The sequence below is a fragment of the Anthonomus grandis genome, chromosome 16 (assembly GCF_022605725.1).
Source record: "Anthonomus grandis grandis chromosome 16, icAntGran1.3, whole genome shotgun sequence".
In the NCBI taxonomy this organism is placed as follows: Eukaryota; Metazoa; Arthropoda; class Insecta; order Coleoptera; family Curculionidae; genus Anthonomus; species Anthonomus grandis.
In genome coordinates, this window is record NC_065561.1 from 4,605,717 (window position 1) to 4,627,222 (window position 21,506).

The 21,506-nt window shown below is 33.0% G+C and overlaps 1 protein-coding gene across 1 annotated transcript in view; it reads left to right on the forward strand.

The window, feature by feature from the left end:
- The first annotated feature begins 1,167 nt into the window (after positions 1 to 1,167).
- The window catches only part of LOC126745766 (arrestin homolog), a 43,086-nt gene continuing 22,747 nt past the window's right edge, over positions 1,168 to 21,506 (forward strand). The window contains exon 1 of the mRNA XM_050453754.1: positions 1,168 to 1,314. Coding sequence (XP_050309711.1) covers positions 1,206 to 1,314 — 109 coding nt within the window. The 5' untranslated portion in view covers positions 1,168 to 1,205. The remainder of the gene's footprint in view (positions 1,315 to 21,506) is intronic.

Sequence of the window (21,506 nt, forward strand, 5' to 3'; positions counted from 1 at the left end):
ACGCCATTACGTCCATCAGCAGTAACGCCGCTGCTATTTCCACTTTGTGCTATTATAACTTCTTCCTTGGATTGTGTTTTACTTATTTTAAGTATCGTTTTTAACTTTCTTTTCAGGGAAACTGGACTCTTTTCAAATGGAACCACAAATAGCAAACTTTTTAGCTAGTAGCCTTTTTAATCTGTGATGGAACTTGGAACTGTAGGCATTGTGCTACCACTATAAAACTTAACTTAAGCACGTTAGTTTGGGGACATTAAGAATATATTGTTCGAATGGAACGTACTTAAATTAAAACACACATTCTCTACTAAAACCAAAACTATATTATTTCCATTCAAGTATAATAACCTTTTGTTCGATAGCTAACTTGCTTACGCTATCATAATTAATCGACCTACTTATAGGCTAGATGCAATAACCTTACATTATTATTATATTTCTTTTATGATTTCGCATAGAAACAATAAGCCAACGCAGAATTTTTTAAAACTACTTTTAAGGGTCTTTAACCTATTGCATACTACCACAACTTGAAGTCACTTTTACACTATGCTAAATACTATGAAAAATATTGTAATGCCTCGTTTGCACTTTTTGATTAGATAAATTGTGATTTGGCAATAAATAAAAATAACATTTCAAGGTCTAAAATCTATCTCTCAAAACATATACTAAAGAAATACTCTAATATACTTCAATACAAAACCTCTGCAGACTGATGTTATCATGTTTTGCTTATAACTTTTAGAAGTTATTAAAACTTTAAGGTAATTTGATTAGACTAAGGTCTTTAAAATGTGCTCTTATATCTGTACAGTGAATGTTTTTTTATGTTATAAAACATTTACTAATTTAAAAATTATAAAAAGCTGAGTTATAAAAAATTTCTTCTGCCAAATAGTAGACAAAATAGAATTTAAAAAAAGTTATGATGATATCTTCCTTGATATCATTAATTTACGATTAATATTACGACTTATCATTAGTCAATTTTTTTGTCTAGTAATATTATGAGTGGCTCTAAGAATTTATGTAATTCATGCCATTTCTATAGCAAAAATCATTGAGATGTTTATAGACGCGTACTAATTAGATTAAAGAAACCTTAAACAAATCCCATTATCGCTTAAAGTATTTAGTTGTCTTTTTAACTAAATTATCAATAGTAGTTATTCTGCGGAACTTCTCACATAATAAAAAGTATGGTGTTTAACTTCAGAGTTTATAAAAAACAATCTCCCAATGGCAAACTTACGATGTATTTGGGAAAAAGAGATTTTGTTGACCATATATCGGGAGTAGAGCCAATAGGTAAGAAATAAATGTAGAATTGTTTATTAGTTGTTTTTAGTGATTTTTTTGCTTTGTGTATTTAAGTATATATTGTACAAGGATGTCTATTTAAACCTCATGAGTTATTTTCATAAAAATGGTACAATTTTTAAGACAATATTCAAACAATAATTTTATTTAGACGTATTATATACCATACCATATACTATGACATAGAGCTAATAAAGAATAAAATCCATCAAGTTTCTTATTAATAAGTATTTATTTCAACTAAGTATTTTAAAGAATAAACTAATACTTAATACTATTATTAAAATCGAAGAATTTATCAATTTTCACAATGATGCAGGTCCTACTTTTTATAAAAAGCATCAAGACAAAATCTACAGCATTACATCAAACATTTAATAAAAAGATGAAGGCTACATGTTTCGCCCGACTAGGGCATCAGACCTACAATAGGTATGATGATGTAATACGAAAAAAGGAAAATTTAACAAAAAACTTACTATAACATTTACAAAATACCTAACATATAAATAAATAAAACTTATTAAGGTGGCACTATCTATGCACATGGAAATTCACTAAACAATCAAATTACTCTATATATTCAAGAAATCTAACAAACATTTGAGTGTCTAAAATTAATTTAGGTTATTAAACACTAGGTGGCTAGCAAATTCAAACCTTTCATTAACACAGGGCAGATCTTGGATTTTAAAAGCTTTACTAATTTCCATTATCTCTAGCAAGTCTAAATTTTTTACTTTTATTGCACTGCTGTAAGTACTTTGATACTACGGCTGTCGAAAAAATTATGCTTGGAATCAAGGAGATGATTCCCAAAAGTCGATCTGGTCATTGTTATATCGGTATTTTTAAATTTATTATATTGGACCTTGTGTTCCCTAATCCTAGTATCAATCGTCCTACCAGACTGGCCCACGTAAACTGCAGACTGCAGGCCACTCTTCGCAGCTAGTCTTATAAACTCCCGGGGAAGATAGCGGGGGTAGTTTATCTTTAGTTTTAATTAATTTGCTTTTTAATGAATTATTAGTTTTAACAACGGGGGTTATGCCAAAGGGAGAAATGAACCGGGATAAATAAGATGAGATTGGTCCAAAATAAGTCTCAATCCTAAGCATATTGGCCATTTTATATCATATGGTTATAGACATAATAACTGGCAGCTATTTGATTATTTGTAGATGAAAGTGAAATTTATATCACTGTTGACTTCTAGCAATGTGATGATTAGCATGAAAATGAAAGAAATAAATATACCTAGTTTCAAAAACAAATTGTTTTATTGTTTTTTATAAAGGGTTACGTACTCAAAATTAGTATATCCTAAACAGTGAGAAATGTAGCAACGGTTATTTAAATTAACGAAAAAAATTAAGAATTTCTAAAAAAATCCCCTTTTTCGAATAATAACAAAAAAAAATATTACTTAAAAAATTACATGTGTGTTTCATACTTAAGAGTATTTCATTATCAATAGTTTTTAATTATTTACCAATATTTTTTTTGTTAAAAAATTATTTTTTTATAAAAAAATAAAACGTTTTTGGGGTGAAGTGCCTTCGAGGAAACTTCGGTATACCTAAGTTAATTTAAAATGCATAGAATGTATGAAAAATTTATTTTTTGACACTAGCCTTTTTTTCTGTGAACAAGTTTTAAATAACTGTGCTTTCATTAGCTCGTGTGACTGGCTCGAATGCATGACTGGCGTCTCCATTCCTCCTGAATTCATGCCTTGATCACAGAATAAACGATCTCACAGAAGCGAAGGCTTGCGTCGGCTCCTTTGACATCCGCGAACCAGTTTTTTTATAAGCCCAACTGACAGATGCACCCGGCGCAAATACACTGAGATATCTCGTAAAGTTGTAGTAAACGCATACACTGAACGAAGTGCTTTTATTTTTAAAATCCAAATGGTTATATTCATGTAATACGGGAGCAAACTACAAAATTTAGTTACATTTCAAATAGGATTTTTTTTTGTTAAGGCTTATATTGGTCCTTGCTTTTTAGAATAATTATAATAATTATTATTTTTATAAAAATTGTTATTTCACAGTTTTGATACACGATAGAGGTGTAGGTTAGTATACTTTTAATTTGTTTTGGTATGTTATTTTTGTGTTAGTTGTTTTATGATAATGGTAAATAATATTTGCCTTTAGTAAGGCACTAGCTGAGAAAAAGTCTGCTATTTGTGTGATGTTAATATGTTACCAATATACATATACATATGTACATAGGTAGGTATTTTTAAATTAAATTTTAGCTGGAAGGTTTATACGCAGGTATGTTTTCTCGTATGTTTTAAACACAACACATTTAAAAGTAGCTATCATCGTCTTTTATATCTTTATATATAAAAAGATATATGTATGTATTATTATATACATATTTAGGTACCACACATACGTCCATATTTGATAAAGGTATTATACGTTGTATAGTCGCCGTCCATTATGATAGTCTGAAACAAAATATAAGATTTTTAAGGGTTTTACTATTACTATATTATGCACTTGCATGGGTAAACCAGTCCATAAAAAGACAGATAATTCAAAATTAAAGTCATTATTCTTTATCACATAAAAATACTGTATACCTAAATCAACCTTAATATTTTTATCTATGTACAATGTTATGTACCTGCACGTATGTACACATACATAGATACATATGGTTTAGGTATATACATATATGTTTATTAAATTAAATAATGTTTATTCTGTATTTATTTGCATGGCACGACAAATTAATTAGGGAATATTCTGAACTTTTTAAAGCTTTTAAACAACCATAATAATAATGAATAATACATAATAATGTAACTTTTCTATACCTACTTTCTTTTATTATTGTTATTGCCCCTTCTAATATCCCTAGGAAACGAAAATAAACTTTTTCCAGCGACGCTTTTGGCAAAACAACCCCTATACGCACAAAAAGTTGGCATTTTAGTGTTTTTTTTTTTAAGTTTTTAGCACAACACAAATGAAAGAAAAAACAAAGTCACAGAGCACAGAGTTAAACTCCAAAACAAGGTAATGTGTAATACCTACTTACAAAAAATAAAATAAAAAACGTCAAATTACAAAATATCGCAAATATACACACTAACGCTCGTACTAATACACTTATTATGATACCACACGTGGGCGACGACAGTTGTACCCGTTAGAATGGGGGCAAATGGGAGGAGCCTGAACGAAAAACTTGTTCGGTAAAAAGGGCTAGCCTTCGCTTCTGTGAGGTCGTTTATTCTGTGCCTTGATAATGTCGCAAGATTTTAAAAGTACTGCGTTAGCGTGCGCTAGATATAAAGTCTCTGCGCTAACCTTTTGAAAAAAATCCGACTGGCGGAGAGCCAACCGAACTGAGCTATAGCTCTATCTTCTCTAACAACCGAAATAACCCACAAAATCTGTACTACAATACAGGGTGTTTTAAAATTCACTACATATATTTTAAGGGCGTATTCCTGAGGTCAAAATAAAACTTTTTTTTCCTATATGCACCTAAAATGCACCCCCTTCAAGCTACAGCCATCGCAAGAAGTGTAAAAAAAATCGATTTTTTAAAACTGTGTCTACAGTTTTGCATCAAAGTTAACGAAATTTGGAATACCCCCGTTATTTTAGGCGATCTATTTACTCTTTATCTTAGAAAAGGCGTAAAACTAATTTTAAGGGGTAAACTAAAGGAGTGCACACTTTTGACGGCCAAAATTTTATGTGTACATTTTTTTAAAATTAAGCTACACCAAAAAATTATTTTATTTCTAAACTCTAACATTGCTAAAATGGAAAATGAACGTTATTCATTCGAACATCTTGTTATGGTATAAATAATATTCCGGCAAGACTAACCGGTTTACAGGGACCATTTCTAGGCAGTTGAGTTTGTTCGACAGTCTTGATTTAAAAGCTCTAAATAACAAGAACAACTCCCTAGATCTGATAGAATCCAGAAACCCTGTTAAATTTAAATGATGAAAAAAAAAGAACCCCTCAGGCCGGCTTCGTGGGTTCTCTATATGGTCAGTTGTCTCAGTCATACTCCCTCACTCAGTAGTAAAACACCTTAATATATCACACCTTATATATTTATATATATATATATATATATATATATGTTTATACCCAAAGATACCTTAATTCGTCAGTGATCACTTCGGAAACATTACATAAAAAGGCGTAACATTGAAGTGTTTTACTTTACATAATTATAAGATAAAAATATAGTTTTGAAGATAAAAATGAGAAGATGATATTAAATAATAATAATAATAAATTCATGTTAAATCATACAGAGAAATCAAAAGAATATGGTTAAGATCAAAAATAAAAAGACTAGTAAGCTTACGGGTCAAGTCCCACGGTGTTGTTCTTTCGGGGGCGAGAGCCCGCGATGGGCTATTTTGCACCACATAGGGCCTAAGTCATGATGTGGGTTGACGGGGCTAAGGGCGGCGAAATTATTTGCTGTTAGGCTTCAGGGCGAAATCCTCCACTGCTGGGTCATGACTGGCGGTTTACGTACTCATTTTCAAGGAGCCAAAGTTTCGAGAGGCATCAAACCACTAAAAACCATCACCTTCAAGAAAATATTTGCTTGAAAATACAGAAACACTAATGAAGTTTAGTTTTTAGTATTAATTTAGATAAAAATGTGCGGGCCGAGAGAGATGATACTAGATTTATGTCACGACACCATTAATCTCTCTCCGTCACAGCGGACAGCACGGTTCACCTTTGACAGACGCGGGAGCTGGAAAGATCTCCAGATGCGTCGCAGAACTGCTTAAATAGTAGTCCAAAAGACGTCTGGGCGCAAGACCGGAGATTGAGGAACTTCGCTCGTTACTTTATGGGTTTAGCCGCTATGGGCCCAACCAAAGCCCATACGTAGATTACTAATAAGCAAACCATAGAGTGCCTGGTAGAAAGTACAAATACGGGCCAAATCGTAATAATTCGACACGCGAAGTCCGCTTTAGTAAACCGGTTGACCAATTCAATTGCCGTGAAATCTTCTCCATGCACAGCATATTGTAAACAATAACAAAGAATTAAAATGGTGATAATATTGATAGTGGTTCAATGAAAAATATTGGCGAATTCCATTAAGAGTCGAAGGCAATTGTAATTATGGTGGGTGTCTCAGTCAGCAGTCTCGTATTTCTCCAGATCTCCGTCTAAAGCGTAATTAATCCTGTAACAATCTTACAGACAACCATTTTGTTTATGGTCTTGCTGATATAACGCGTATGAAGCTCAAAGATCAGTTAAGGTTTTCAGTTAAGGCTTCCTAATCGCCGACTCTCGAATGTACGAACATTTTCAGAGTCACATCGGCATCTTAGGGAATACGGTAGTTTTCGGACCCCCAGGAACAATTCAGGCAGACCGCAACAAGCACGAAACCCAGTGACAGAGGAGCAAATTTTGAATACCATCGACGACGATCCTGGCCTAAGCACCCGACAAATAGCTCGGAATTTGAATGTTTCTCATGCAACTGTCTGGCGGGTTTTGCACGAAAATAGCTTGTATCCATACCATATTCAAAGAGTTCAAGCTTTGCTACCTCAAGATTTCTCAAGGCGCTTATAGTTTGCAAGGTGGTTACTTCAGAGATGCGCGAGAGATAATAATTTTTTATCAAGTATTTTATTCACAGACGAAGCTCATTTTTCGTGGGAAGGGGTGGTGAATTTTCACAATGTGCATGTTTGGGCAGCCGAGAATCCGCACGAAATTAGGCAATCTTACCACCAGGAGCACTTTAGCCTTAAGGTATGGGCAGGTTTAGTGGGAGATGAGTTAATTGGTCCTTTCTTTTTTCCTAGAATTTTAGTTGGCGACAGTTATTTAGACTTTCTACAGCACCATTTAAATGGCTTACTAGTCAATGTACCTTTAAATGTGCGAGCGAACATGTGGTTTATGCATGACGGTGCCCCCCTCATTTCCGTATAACAGTGCGTGACTATTTGAACTTTGTGTTTCCTGAGAGATGGATTGATAGAGCAGGCCCAATACCATGGCCTCCACTCTCCCCGGACTGCAATCCTCTGGATTTTTTTTTTCTGGGGATATGTAAAAAGCCTCGTCTATAATCCTGGTCAAGTGCCTTCGCTCAAGGTCCTAAGGCAAAGAATTATTGATGCCTTTGAAACAATAAGAAATACTCCCGGAATTTTAGAGCGAGTAAGACAATCTAAGAGAAGACGAATGGAGGCTTGTATTGCAGCGGAGGGTGCGCATTTCGAGCACTTTTTAGAAAAAAAATATTTGTTTCTTAGAAGTTTATTGTTTATTTAAAAAAATATTAATTATTGTGGTAATAAATGTTAAATAATTTTTAAACCAATTTTTGTATTTTTATAAACCGTCATTCTTTAATGTAAATAATTATTCATCAATTTACTGAAAAAACCTCAATAACAAAGTTATTGTTAAATGTAGTGCCGCTTAAAAAATGTCCTAAAACAAATAGTCACAGCCTACTACTTAATATTATCTGTTTAAATTTTAATTATTACGTTATTGGTAGCCTTTTATTAATCGGTGATTTTCTCAAAAACTATTCGTATTATCAAAAAAATGCAAGAGACATAAAATTTAGATATTTGTATGGCCCATATTCTGGTGTAGCTTAATTTAAAAAAAAATGTATGCGTACATAAAATTTTGGCCGTCAAAAGTGTGCATCCCTTCAGTTTACCCCTTAAAATTAGTTTTACGCCTTTTCTAAGATAAAAAGTAAATAGACCGCCTAAAATAACGGGGGTATTCCAAATTTCGTTAAATTTGATGCTAAACTGTAGACACAGTTTTAAAAAATCGATTTTCTTCACACTTCTTACGATGGCTGTAGCTTGAAGGGGGTGCATTTTAGGACCCATGTTTATAGGAAAAAAAAAGTCTTATTTTGACCTCAGGAATACGCCCTTAAAATATATGTAGTGAATTTTGAAACATCCTATATATCCAGATTTATACACTCTATACATATATTTACAGGAAATTAAATTGCGTTCAGAAAACCTATCTCTCAAATTTGCACGACATGAGCCATTTCCGAATAATCAAGCTTCAAACATTAATATATTTTTTAGGCTTACTCTTTTTATTTTGAAATTTTGTAGTAATAGTAGTAGTAATAGTAGAAAGGGTGAAGAAGCTAGAGCTCCGCAAGTAGGCCTAACCAGTCTCTTTTCGCCAACCCCAGAATGACACATCCCTACGACTCCACTTGAAAGTTTATAACTAAGGAAAAAAAAGAATACAGATTCTTAAAGAGAATTTAATGCTCTACAAAAAAGATCTCATAACGTTTTTACATAAAATTACTCTTTCAAAAGTTATTCATAATTTTAGTAATAGGAAATATTTAACTTCTATCTCTTAATATTAATATTAAGAGCTAAAAAAACTCACGAATTTTTTTGTCAGCTTGAACAATATTTGTGTTGATTTTTGACGTTGTGCATTGGGAAAATTGTTATTACTTTAAATAATTGATTACTTGAATTTTAAAGTTTGCTATTTTTAACGTACGCGCAGATGAGAAATTTTTTGTCTTCTTCCTCTTTCAACTACTCATGTCTTGTGTGCATGTGCAGCCGGTACTTTTGGGTATGCTCATTCGAGAAATCATGCGACCTTTTTCACGGCCGTTCTGTAAAACTTTTCTATGGACGCTTAAGTGGGTTTCTTCGTGCGGCGTCACAGATGTTCATTAATTTGTTGGTCTCACCGTGGCCTGGCTTCTGCTTAAAGGCGTCCACTATATTATTATACGTGTTTTCAGACACGTTTAAAACCAAAACTAACAAAGTTAGGAACACACTTTTTTTATTCTCAACGTCAGAATAAACTTTCACTTAACTCTTGTTGGCTTTTGAATGAACAATAAAGTTGGTTAACATATTACGAAACTATTTTACCAAAATTAACATTGGATTCTTGAACCCTACTACGTAATAACCAACTAATTAACACATTTGACAACATATAAAAATTAAAAAACGTTGTTTTTTAAAATAACAACACTAATTTTTTTAGAACTTCATTTACTCGTTTTCTTCCTTTAAGTATTTTATTTATCTATCTAAATCACAAAAGAAATATTATTAAAATATTTTTAATCTAATAAGAAAAGAAAAACTTACACCATATTGTCGATTGAAAAAAGAATGATGTAAACTAATCAATTGATTAAATATAACTTTGGCAATTGAAATATCTCTAAAATTACTGTTTTTTTTAATTATTTGGGTATACGTTGAAAAAATCTTTTAAAAGAAGTTTCTTCTGCAATATGGTTTGAAATGTATTATGAAAGTTTCTCATTATTTTTTTCTGATTTTGAATATGTTACTCATTTTTCTGGAGATGTTCTAAAATCTTAAATATTCATTATTGTCATACCACTAGTTGAAAAAACTATATACAACTATTTTGATCTTTACCCTTTACCTATAATAAATAATGACTCTTCAATTTCTATTCTATTTCAAACCAGTTCAATAAAGTCAGATGATGAATCTTCATGTGAAATTCTCTAAGCCCTATTGCCAACTTGTTCCGGCGTACATAAGAAAAGTGAAACTCCAGAAACTAGAAGATAATATGTGCCAACCCAACTGTTCAGTAATGGCTTTAGCATTACTTGCAGTAATTATTTAAATACTTATATTAATCTTACTTCTCTAAGTAAATTTTAAATGACCCCTATATCTAAAAATATGTCTGCTCGCTAACACCAAAATTCCTCATTCCCCTCCTAAAAATGAACGAGGAACTAGACGTGAGAGGAGTGGACAAGCACTTAAAAGGGAACCATTTTCATGTATTCGATTTGAATGTATACTTCACTAGTACTTAAATTAAGTAACTAATCCCGTAAAACCTTGCCGATTATCGAAAATACCGGCCGGTAGCGGGAGTGACGGGCAGCTTAAGTATATAGAAGAAAGGAATCAACAGCCTATGGTATGTTCATTTTTATTATCCCTTTTCTCTTATAAATTTATTGCTCTCACCCCCACATGTTGTTCCTTCAAGCCCGTTATCCTTTCTAAAAATACTGAGCTACCCACATGCCAATATTCTCATATTTTCAAAATTAAATAAAAAATAATTTTAAAATCTCGTACTCATACATTTAGACACTCTTAAAACCGCCATATCAGTTCCCTTATAGTTACACCTGCTCATTATCGATAATATTAGTTTATTTATATGCAATATTAACTCGACTCCTATTAGACCAAAAACAGGTTTTACGCTGTATCCAAATTTATTTTGTTTATTTATATTTTTTTTTACGAGCATAGTTATATTGTTCACTGCAGAAATAAATTCTCGGCGCATTCTCGCGTATTTTTTTCTGGAATTCTTTAATATTTTGCGCTTAAGAGTCCGAATCTTGTATGTTAATGCTAATTTAAATATTAAAATTATCATTATTATACACAAGAAAACATATTTACATTCATTCTTATACGCGTACAAATACACATTTTCTAACTTTTTTAAAAATGGCTGATCAAAAGAAGTTAAAACAATACATTGCTTAGCGCGATATTGAAATAACAAAAATGACAGAATTGCTTAAAGTAGCGCAAGCAGCGCTAAGAGATCCTTCTCACCACTCCATTTTTAAGTGTAGGTACAAATTGATTGATGTTATATATGATAATTTTATGAAAATTCACAACAACATAATTGTATTAATTTCTGGACAGGAAAATTCTGAATTGGATAATCAAAAGGAAATTTTAGTGAATTTTGATAAAACTAATTTTGAAATTCAAGCTATATTTTCTACACATTTTGAAGAAAATAATGGTACTCAAATTCAAACTCAATCAAAATATAATAATGCCAAACTTCCTAAAATGTCTGTACCTGTATTTGATGGAGATTTGAAAACATGGCAGACCTTTATCGATATGTACGACTCTTTGATTCACAATAATGACTCTATCACTAATATTGAAAAGTTTAATTATTTGGTTAGTTATTTAAAAGACGCTCCTCTCTCTCTCGTTAAATGTACACCATTGACAAGCCAAAATTATATAGTTGCCTATAATGCATTAAAAGCTAGGTATGATAATAAGCGTTTGATTGCTCATACTCACTGGCTCTCTATTCAATCAACTGTTCGAATTCCTCAGCTAGATACCTCTGCTCCTTTACGATTATTAGTGGATACTTTTTTGGAAAATATCTCAGTTTTGGAAAATTTAGGTTACCCTGTCAAGTTCTGGGATTTTATTTTATTTAATATGTTAATGGATCGATTGGATCAAACGACTGCTACTCGTTTTGAATTAGAATGTGGTTCAGAATTAGTCAAAGATGAAAACTTACATAACAACTTTCAAATACTTGTCATTTTTTTAAATAAACAATGTTCAGCATTAGACACTGTTTTTTACTCTAATAGCTCTGTTAAAAGGTCGGAGTATGAGAAATCAAAGTCGCATTTTAAACTCAATGATAAAAAACCAAATTATCACTGTCAGTATAAAGCAAAAACTACCTCTAGTTTTGCCGTTAACTCATAACAAAATCAGAGGAACAGTGTAATAAATAAGAAAGTGTCCTGTCAGTTATGTCTTGAAGATCATCTCATATATAATTGCCCAATTTTTAGTGCAAAAAATCCAGGTGAGAGATTTTCTCTTATAAAAGAAAAGAGATGGTGCACTAATTGTTTAGGTACGAAACACACATCCTGGCACTGCAGTTCTCGTGCAGTCTCTCAAATTTGCTCTTAAAAACATCACACACTCTTACATATGGACACTCCTCCAGTCATTAATAGTAACTCCGGATCTGAAACCAATGTTCCTCTCTCCTCAACTAATACGTCAAATGTTGATTGTAGCCACTACAGCAGCCTCACTAGTCTCAAATATTTCTAGCACAATATTATATATATATCGGTAGAATTATATTATTTGCTTTGTTTTGTTAATTTAACGCATCTAGTTATAAAAAGTTTAAGAATTTTGAATGATTAATGCATAAATCCCTTTTATAATATATATATATATATATATATATATATGTCGGAATAAACTCACTTTCACTTTCAGACATTATGATTTATTTCTATTAAATAAATTCACAAGAAAGAACAAATTAAATTTAATAAACAAATCCGTAATGAGCAGAACGAATTCACAAGCCCATTCTCCGAACGCCTTGACCGTACCAACTAAACTAAACTCGTCGTGTTCTTCTCTCAGGTCAAAAATACCGGGCTTGTGACTACGTTTGCATAAAAAGGGATTTATGCATTACTCATTCAAAATTCTTAAACTTTTTATAACTAGATGCGTTAAATTAACAAAACAAAGCAAATAATATAATTCTACCGACACGGCTATCCTGACTTACACACGTCCTCGGGTGATCCTAGAATGAAGAGATTCTGTTATATTACATCGACTTTAGCATCAACAGGTGCATTCGAATAATGAAGTCAAGAAGCATATAGCTCAAAATCAACAATAAAACTATATAGTAGACGTATGAGGAAGTTATCAGGCCCAAATTATAAAAATACACAAGGCTCTTGCTGTATACCACAGCTATTACATGCTCGTTTTAGCTCTAGAGCAACACTATCACCATCGGGTGACCAGGTCCCCGCCACAACTTGTACCACACATCGCACCATGATCACACATTCAAGTGTGCACTTGCGACTTCAGCACAACGTATGTGGTGCAACCACTAGCCCTGATTTACTTCTGCCATTACTCTATATTTCCACTTACGTCAACTATCTTAGGAGAACCCTTCAACTCATTATTCTCATTCTCAATATCATCACACATATCTAATTCCAGGGGAACTTGACTTCCCGGCATACTTCTTAAATTATCATGAGAATACTTATAAGATCTTTTATTAGTTAATGACCTTAAAGTGTATCGATCACCCTCAAGAACTTCTGTTATTTCGAATAGACCTTTAAATTTAGGATCTAATTTTGTTTGATGTCTCTCTTCATTCTTAAGTAGCACATGATCTCCTATTTTATAACGAACTACTTTAGCCTTTCCATGATCAAATCTAACCTTATCATAAATTGATACTTTTTTTATGTTTTCCGAAGCACGGTTTCGAGCTCCCTGAATATCTATTGTCATAATAGATTCTTCATCATTATTAACAGATACTAACCCTAGCGGACGTGCCACCCTACCGATTAATAATTCTAATGGACTAGCCTTAGTAACGCGATTGGTCGTGCAATTCAATGCCAGCTGGATCTCGCCAAGATCATCCTGCTATGATCTTTGGCTAGTTTCTACTGCGGTTAACATATTTTTCAAAGTACTCATGACACGTTCAACTTGACCATTTGCCCGACATGAACCCGTAGCTATTAAGTGTAAAGCTATATTTTGTGACATACAGAATTCACGAAAATCTTTACTTGCAAAGCACCTTCCTTGATCACAAATTAAATGAGATGGATTGCCAAATAATGAAATAATCGATTTGAATGCTTTAATAGAACTATCGGTATCGATATTAAAAGTATGATACAAGAACACAAACTTTGTAAAAGCATCGATCATAACTATAATATACTCCTTGCGGTCGCTTTTTCCACTTAATTTCCCTGTTATATCAATGTGAATGGTATGCCAAGGTATGCTGATTTTTGGAATAGGAAATTCGGCTTGAATTTTACCTGAATGAGATTTTGATAATTTACAAGTAATGCAGTTATCAACGAACTTACGAACATATTTTGACATTCCCTCAAACCAGTAATAATCGTAGAGCTTATCCAGTGTTTTATCATACCCCAAATGCATAACAGATTCGTGACTCATGAAATATAATCTCTACAGAATAATTATTTATTTTAACTTCAGATAATATCTGCAAGGTACAATTTACCGTACTATTTTCAATGCCTTTTAAAACAACAAGTTTATTTATTCGTTTCCCAGAAAATTTTACAGATATAATTTCTTTTATCAAAGAACACTCGGCACCAGAATCAAAACTTACTTAAATCCTTGTTCTTGAGTCCCGTCTTCGTCGCCGTGTTGCCGTTGTTCTTTAGACATACTGAGGCGAAGTGCCCGTATTCGCCACATTTTAAACACACCACTGAACGTTTTGGCGGCGGTACTCTTGACGTGGATTGGTCTCCTTTAAAAATAGCTGCTTCTTTTCCCGTTTCAATCGACAATCAATGGCCTTGTGTCCCATTTCTCCACAAAAATTACATTTGATGCTAGTCATAAATTTCATCTTTTTTTTTCTCTGTTATCTCAAGAGAAGATTCAACTTTTCGTTTACTGTAGGATATGGCCTTTAATTCTTGCTGCAATTCAGCCCTTGTTGTGATTTTCGTGATAAAAGTTAAACGATGTAATCTACTGTCAAACTTTGCTAAATGAGCTAAAACAGTTGAGACAGCAATTTCTTCAATGTTTATTTGTTTCCACCTTGACATTATGGATGTCATTAGCCTACTGCCATATGTACTTAGGCATTCGCCGTTTTTTGGAGAATCATTCTGTAAGTTAATTAACATACCAGCTGTTGTTTCAACACCACGAAAACGTTCAATAAGCAAGTCCTTAAATTGGTTCCATGTTATTCCAGGGAAGCACACTTGCGACAGCCACTGGGAGGCACTTCCTTCTAAAGCTTTGCTTAGTGCAATTATAAGAGCACTACCTTCTAATGGATTATCTGCCAGACAAAGCACAACTGTAGAACACCAAGAAATGGGATCAGTGTCGTCATCCGGATTAAACTTAGGGAGGAAAAGAGGTGTAACATTTTTATTGCTTGGTCCTGGTGTTTGAACGGCTTTAATTAACTCAAGTAAATTACGATTTTGCACCTCCAAAATTTTAGTCCATTGTCCTTCGTCTTGTGGGTGTGAATTAGATCTCACTTCTGATGTCGGAATAAACTCACTTTCACTTTCAGACATTATGATTTATTTCTATTAAATAAATTCACAAGAAAGAACAAATTAAATTTAATAAACAAATCCGTATTCTTAAACTTTTTATAACTAGATGCGTTAAATTAACAAAACAAAGCAAATAATATAATTCTACCGACATATATGTTATATATATATTTATATATATATATATATATATATATATATATATATTATAGTATATATTATTATATATATATATATATATATATATATATATATATATATATATATATATATATATATATATGTTATATTGGATCTTCCCATGCACGTGGGCGACTCATGGGAACCGCTAAGTCAGCATCCTTGAATCGGATCACACCATATTATGGAATCTACAGTTCTCACGTAGTCAGCAGTTAGATTTAGTATAAATAGGTTTAAGTTTTATTGTAAAAGATAGATTAATTACAGAATATTTATAGGCAGAAACTATGTCCGTTTAAATTTTAATATTTAATAAATAGATTTTTTTTAAAAAGTGGTTCTTGAGTTGTGCGAGATAACATATATGTTAGATTGTGGATTTCAAAAATAACTTTTTAAAAAAACTTTTATTTCAAATTACAAAAATAAAAACCGACATAGGTTTATCTTACACTAAATACTTAATAATAATGATTATTGAGCTAACAGGCAATGGCTTTTTATACAAACAGAAAATGCTGACTATCATGAGAACAATAAGATAAGATTCTTTCCACAGTCTTTTTAAACAAACAACAGCTAAGCATAAAAGGTGCTACGTTTGCTTATTCCCGGAAACGCCTACGGATCTGGTTGAGACGGTAAACATGTGGGTTGGCCTTGGTATCGGGTTTCATGGTATATTCTTATCTAACAGCTCCCCTTTTAAAAGAAAAGTTGGTGTTAATACAAACAGCAACTTTTAAGCAGAACTCTTATTGGTGTTGAGTTCCATTGCTTCTTCTTGGTCTCCTAGGTGGATACTAGGACGTCTTCTTGGGACCATCCTTGAAAGCTGCTCTCTAAATGTCCGTATTCTGGGCTTAGGTTGGAATGGTGGGAAGTCATCATTGTTTGAACTATTCGTCACTATACCAATGGTTGGAGTTCGACGTCTTCGGCATTTGCAAGTAATGTAAAGGACTATGAGAAGAGCTATGGATACAATTGTTGTAATGGTGAACCAATTCATGTGTTTTTCGATGAAGGGTTGATTGATTAGTTTGTCAAGCTGTTCGGAATACTGATTGAGATTATGTTCGGCAATGTTCAGGTCATCAACATTTAGTTCACTGATGCGTAATGGTTTCAGTTTCGGCATTTTCGTTTTCTCTGGCAATTGATTACAGCAAGAGTATGGAATCAATATTGGAGATGAGTTTGGCATCGACGAAGTCTCATTTGTTTCTCGTTCAAGTGAAGCTTGGATCCTCGTACTTCCAACAAACGCACCACAGGTATTTCCAAGGATTACTATGGTATTGTCCGTGAGAATTTCTGAGACTATACCCTTGTTTTGACACTTAATGGTGATTGGAACTGGACTTGATGTTGTGACTAGCCATGAGTTTTGACGGATAGGCTGCACATGGTAACCCTCTGCATAGAAAATGGAAGGTCTACAGGTTTTAGGCAGTTTTGTATGTTGCCTAAGGAGTTGTGCTTCACAGATCGCATCACTGTCGATGGGGTACGGAAGTACATTAGTACAGATTTTCGTTGCCCTGTCGATATTTTTACAATGGTCCAAGTTTTGAAATGTAGTGAAAAACAATGAATCATAATCACGCGCAATATAATTATTTGTAGTTGATATTGTGTGATGTTCGATTATCTAAGATCGGGATTGGATAAAGGCGATACAGGGTATATACTGAGGGTTCAACAAGAGGTATTCTTAAAACAAATACTATTTTTGTATCAGATTGATAAGCATCTAATTCGATTAAATCTAAGTATTGAGCAATAGTTAAAGTTGAAATTGGCAAAGGTAAGTTGTATTTTTGTAGAGAGTGAGAGATTTCCCCAAGTGAATCCTCTAAATCTGATGGTTTTATTATAGAGCCATGTAATATCTTTAAGCGTGCAAAGGTGACTGCATTTAATGCGTCATTTATAGTGTCTTTAATGAATGTATAGCTTTCCATTAGCGATTCACATAAGTCTAGGATTTTAAATTGTGCACGATAAAAAGCTAGATCATCTGAAAGTGAAGCAATTAAGGTTTCTATTTCGCAAATATTCTGATTAAAGGTTTCTTCATCGATTATAAGTTTTTGTATGGTAGAATTGAAACTCTTTATAACAGAAGTTGTAACTGAAATTTGTTGTTGCATAAGCCGTTCGATATTTGCCTCATTACTATTGATTTTGTCAATACAGTCATTAAAGTATTGTCCATCTGATGCATCTAAGTTTTCAGTTATTGCTTTCCAAACAGTTCCGATACCGTCGAATATTCCTCGTTTTTCTCTTAAATTAATATCTTTAGTACCGATGATTAATTCTTGATATTTGACGTTTACGTATTTCGAAATTTGCTTAAGAAGACTAGTGTGAGTTTGTATTTCAATAAAAGCTGCTATCATTCGATTAGATTTTTCGATTGACAGGCTGTCTAATAAACCGTTTAGGATGTTATCATTATGCTCAATTGCTTGTTTAAAGGGAAGTAAATCTTGATATACTAAAAGTGTCCATTTGTCGTTTGAAATTTTAATGTTAATTTCTTCGTTGAAAAAGAGTCCAACTGTATTATTAATGGGCGTTATTCGGTATTGGCTGCTGGCGATCGAAGTCAATCCCAGTAACCTGCAAGGAAATGATAGGGAGATAAAACCTCAAATAATAGGGAGGTTTAATAATTTGGCTGAATTTAAAAGGATTTCAGTTATGACATACGGACCGTTAAATTTGTTTTCTGATTTGGATTTTATTTGTGATTCTCGGACGTAAACCTTATCACCAACGGAGAATTCGGGTTGTTTTTCCGATATACGTTGACCAAATCTTTCTTTTGACTTTTGTTTGGCATGTTCTGTTCTTTGCCTAGCAACTTTATAAAAATAGCTCATTCTATTATTTAGATCGCGGATGTATTTTGAAATAAGGGCTTCTTGATTGTAAAGTGTTTCTGGGGGTCTATTTGATGTATGGCCAAATACAAGCTCATACGGAGTAAAGCCGTGTGTTCTGTTTTTAGTGTTATTGTAACAAATAACAGCATAAGGTAAAATCGAGAAGGGTTGGTCTTCGGGATGTTCGGCCAGATTTATTCTTATCATTTCGCCTAGGGTCGCGTGGAAACGTTCTAAAGAGCCATTCGATTCGGGATGACCTACACTTGAAAATGTTATTTTCGTATCAAAAAGTTGACATAGGTCTTTTAGAAGTGTGTTATCAAATTCTTTGCCAGAATCGCAATGAATTCTTAGGGGCGTACCAAAGTGTTGGAAGTAAACTAAGAGTGTATTTACAATGGTAGAAGCTTTTTTGTCTTGTAAAGGATAAGCTTGAACAAATTTCGTGAGCTCATCGTTAATGGTTAAAGCGTAGTTACGAGTTGGGTATTCAAAAATGTCAATGTTTATTCTTTCAAATGGTGTTCGGGGGGTTTCCGTAATTACTAGAGGTCTACTTAAGTTTTTTCTAACAATTTTGACTTTTTGGCAAATTTCGCACTTTTTTATAAAGTCTTCGATGTTCTTATTCATACCGCGCCAATTGTATTTTTGTCTAATTCTTCGACAAGTTTCGTTAATTCCGCGGTGTAAATTGTTTTTGCCAAGGTGGTATTGTTCTATGATAATAGGTATTTGGTCTTCATCAGGTGTAGTTACAATATTTTGACAAATTTTTAATTTGATTTCTTTGTCGGCAAAAATAAATGACATCATTTCTAGAGAAGGTAGATCTAAATTATTTTCAATGCAATAAACTTCATTTAATTCAAATAAGTCTTGATATTTAAATAAACAATAAAACAAGTGTTGGCTACAAGAATTATTGTCAATGGTAAAGGGATTATTAAATACTCCCGGTTTTTAACTGATTTACTATTAGCAACATTAATTTTTAATTCTTGGAAATCTAAATATTCTTTAAGAATGTCGTCAATAATTTTAAAACGTGAATCTTCCATTTTGTTTTGCCTAAAGAATGTAACGATATTTTTATTTGATTTGTCTAGTAGTTGGTCATTTGTAACCTCTATTTTAGAATAATCGATTAAAGATCTAGTTTTATAATTATCAACAAATCGATTGTATTCCTCGGTTATGTTTCGATCGTCTTCTTCAGTAAATGAGGGTTGAGGGCTCGGTTCAGGGATAACAGTGTCTTCTTCTAATGCAAAAATGTTTACTTTTTTATGAAAATCTACGCATTCCTTAAGGTGATTTATTTTAATTCGAGAAAGTGCGTCAGCATTTTTATTATATTTACCGGGTTTAAATTCGATTTTAAATGAATATTCCTCGAGTTTGAGGCGCCAACGCGTTAACCTGCTTCCGGGGTCTTGAATGGACCATAGCCATGTAATTGGACGATGGTCAGTAACAAGCGTGAATTGTCTGCCGAATAAATACGGTCGAAAATGTTTTACGGCCCAAACTATAGCTAATAACTCACGTTTTATAGTGGAGTATTTAGTTTCTGCGGCACATAAGGTTCTTGATGCGTAAGCGATGGGCATATCTTTCCCGATCGGTCCTTGGGATAAAACGGTTCCGATTGCAAAAGCACTTGCGTCAGTAGTTAAGATGAACGGTTCTTCGAAATTCGGATAAATTAAAAGTGGGTCAGTGGTTAAAGCAGTTTTTAGTGTATTAAAAGATTCTTGACATTCTTTACTGAAAATAAAAGGGGTATCTTTTTGAAGAAGGGTTGTTAGGGGCTTCGAGATTTTAGCAAAATTTGAAATAAACCGTCTGTAATAACCTGCTAATCCGAGGAAAGATTTTATGTCTTTTTGATTTTTTGGTTCTGGAAAATTTAAAATACATTCGACTTTTGCCGGATTAGGTTTTACACCGTTTTCTGTTATTAAATGTCCGAGATAGGCTACTTCTTTGCGTAAGAATTCGCACTTATCTGGTTGTATTTTTAGATTGGATTTTCTTAGGCGTTTAAAGACTTTTTGTAGGCAGTTAATGTGCTCGTGGATAGTAGGAGAATAGATTATGATGTCGTCCATGTAGACGAGGCATCTTTCGTTTAAAATTCCCATAAGAATATTATCCATAACTCTCTGAAAAGTTGATGGAGCGTTTTTCAGGCCAAATGGCATTCGAACGAATTCGTAGTGCCCATTTTCTACGGAAAACGCGGTTTTAGAAATATCCTTTGGGTCTATCTCTATTTGATGGAACCCTGACGCTAGGTCTAAAGTAGTGAAATATTGGCATTTACCAAGTTGGTCGAGGAGGTCTGAGATATTAGGTAATGGATATTTATCGTTAACCGTAACTTCGTTTAGTTTACGATAGTCGATAACTACTCGCCACTTTTGCTTGCCTGAAGCGTCAAGTTTTTTAGGAACTACCCAAACCGGGGCTGACCAGGGAGATACGGATGGTCTTATAATATTTTCGTCGAGCATTTTAGAAATTTGTCTTTTAACTTCCTCTTTATGAATATGAGGATATCTATATGATTTTGTGTAAATGGGTTTGGCGTTATTAGTATCAATCGAGTGTTTAATTTCGTTGGTAAACGTAAGTTGATCACCTTCGATATAGAAAATATCGGAAAATTCTAAACAAAGTTTAGTAATTTCCTCACGTTCTTCTTCGTTAAGGTGGTCAATTCTCAATTGTTCTTTTATTAGTTGCCGTCTATCAACAGGTTCGGCTGACTCATAATAATTAAAATTATTTATCGATTGTAGATCAGGTAGAGGTTCAAAAGATAAATTCGAGAAATCGATTATTTTATCAATTGCGTTAGGGTTAATAATGATTGTTAAAAATTCGCCCTGTTCGTTTACGTGAATTATAGCATTTGGGACTTTTACTTTTTCTTTTTCTTGACCTAATAAAATTACATCGGTGTTTTTTAAATTGCATTTTAGTTTAAAGACTTTTTCAGTACGGGGTTCTATTGATATTAAATTTTTATTTTTTATTGCTTTATTTTGAAAATGCTGATTAGTTTCAGTATCAACTGTTGGGGTTAGAATTTGAGGTAGATAAGAA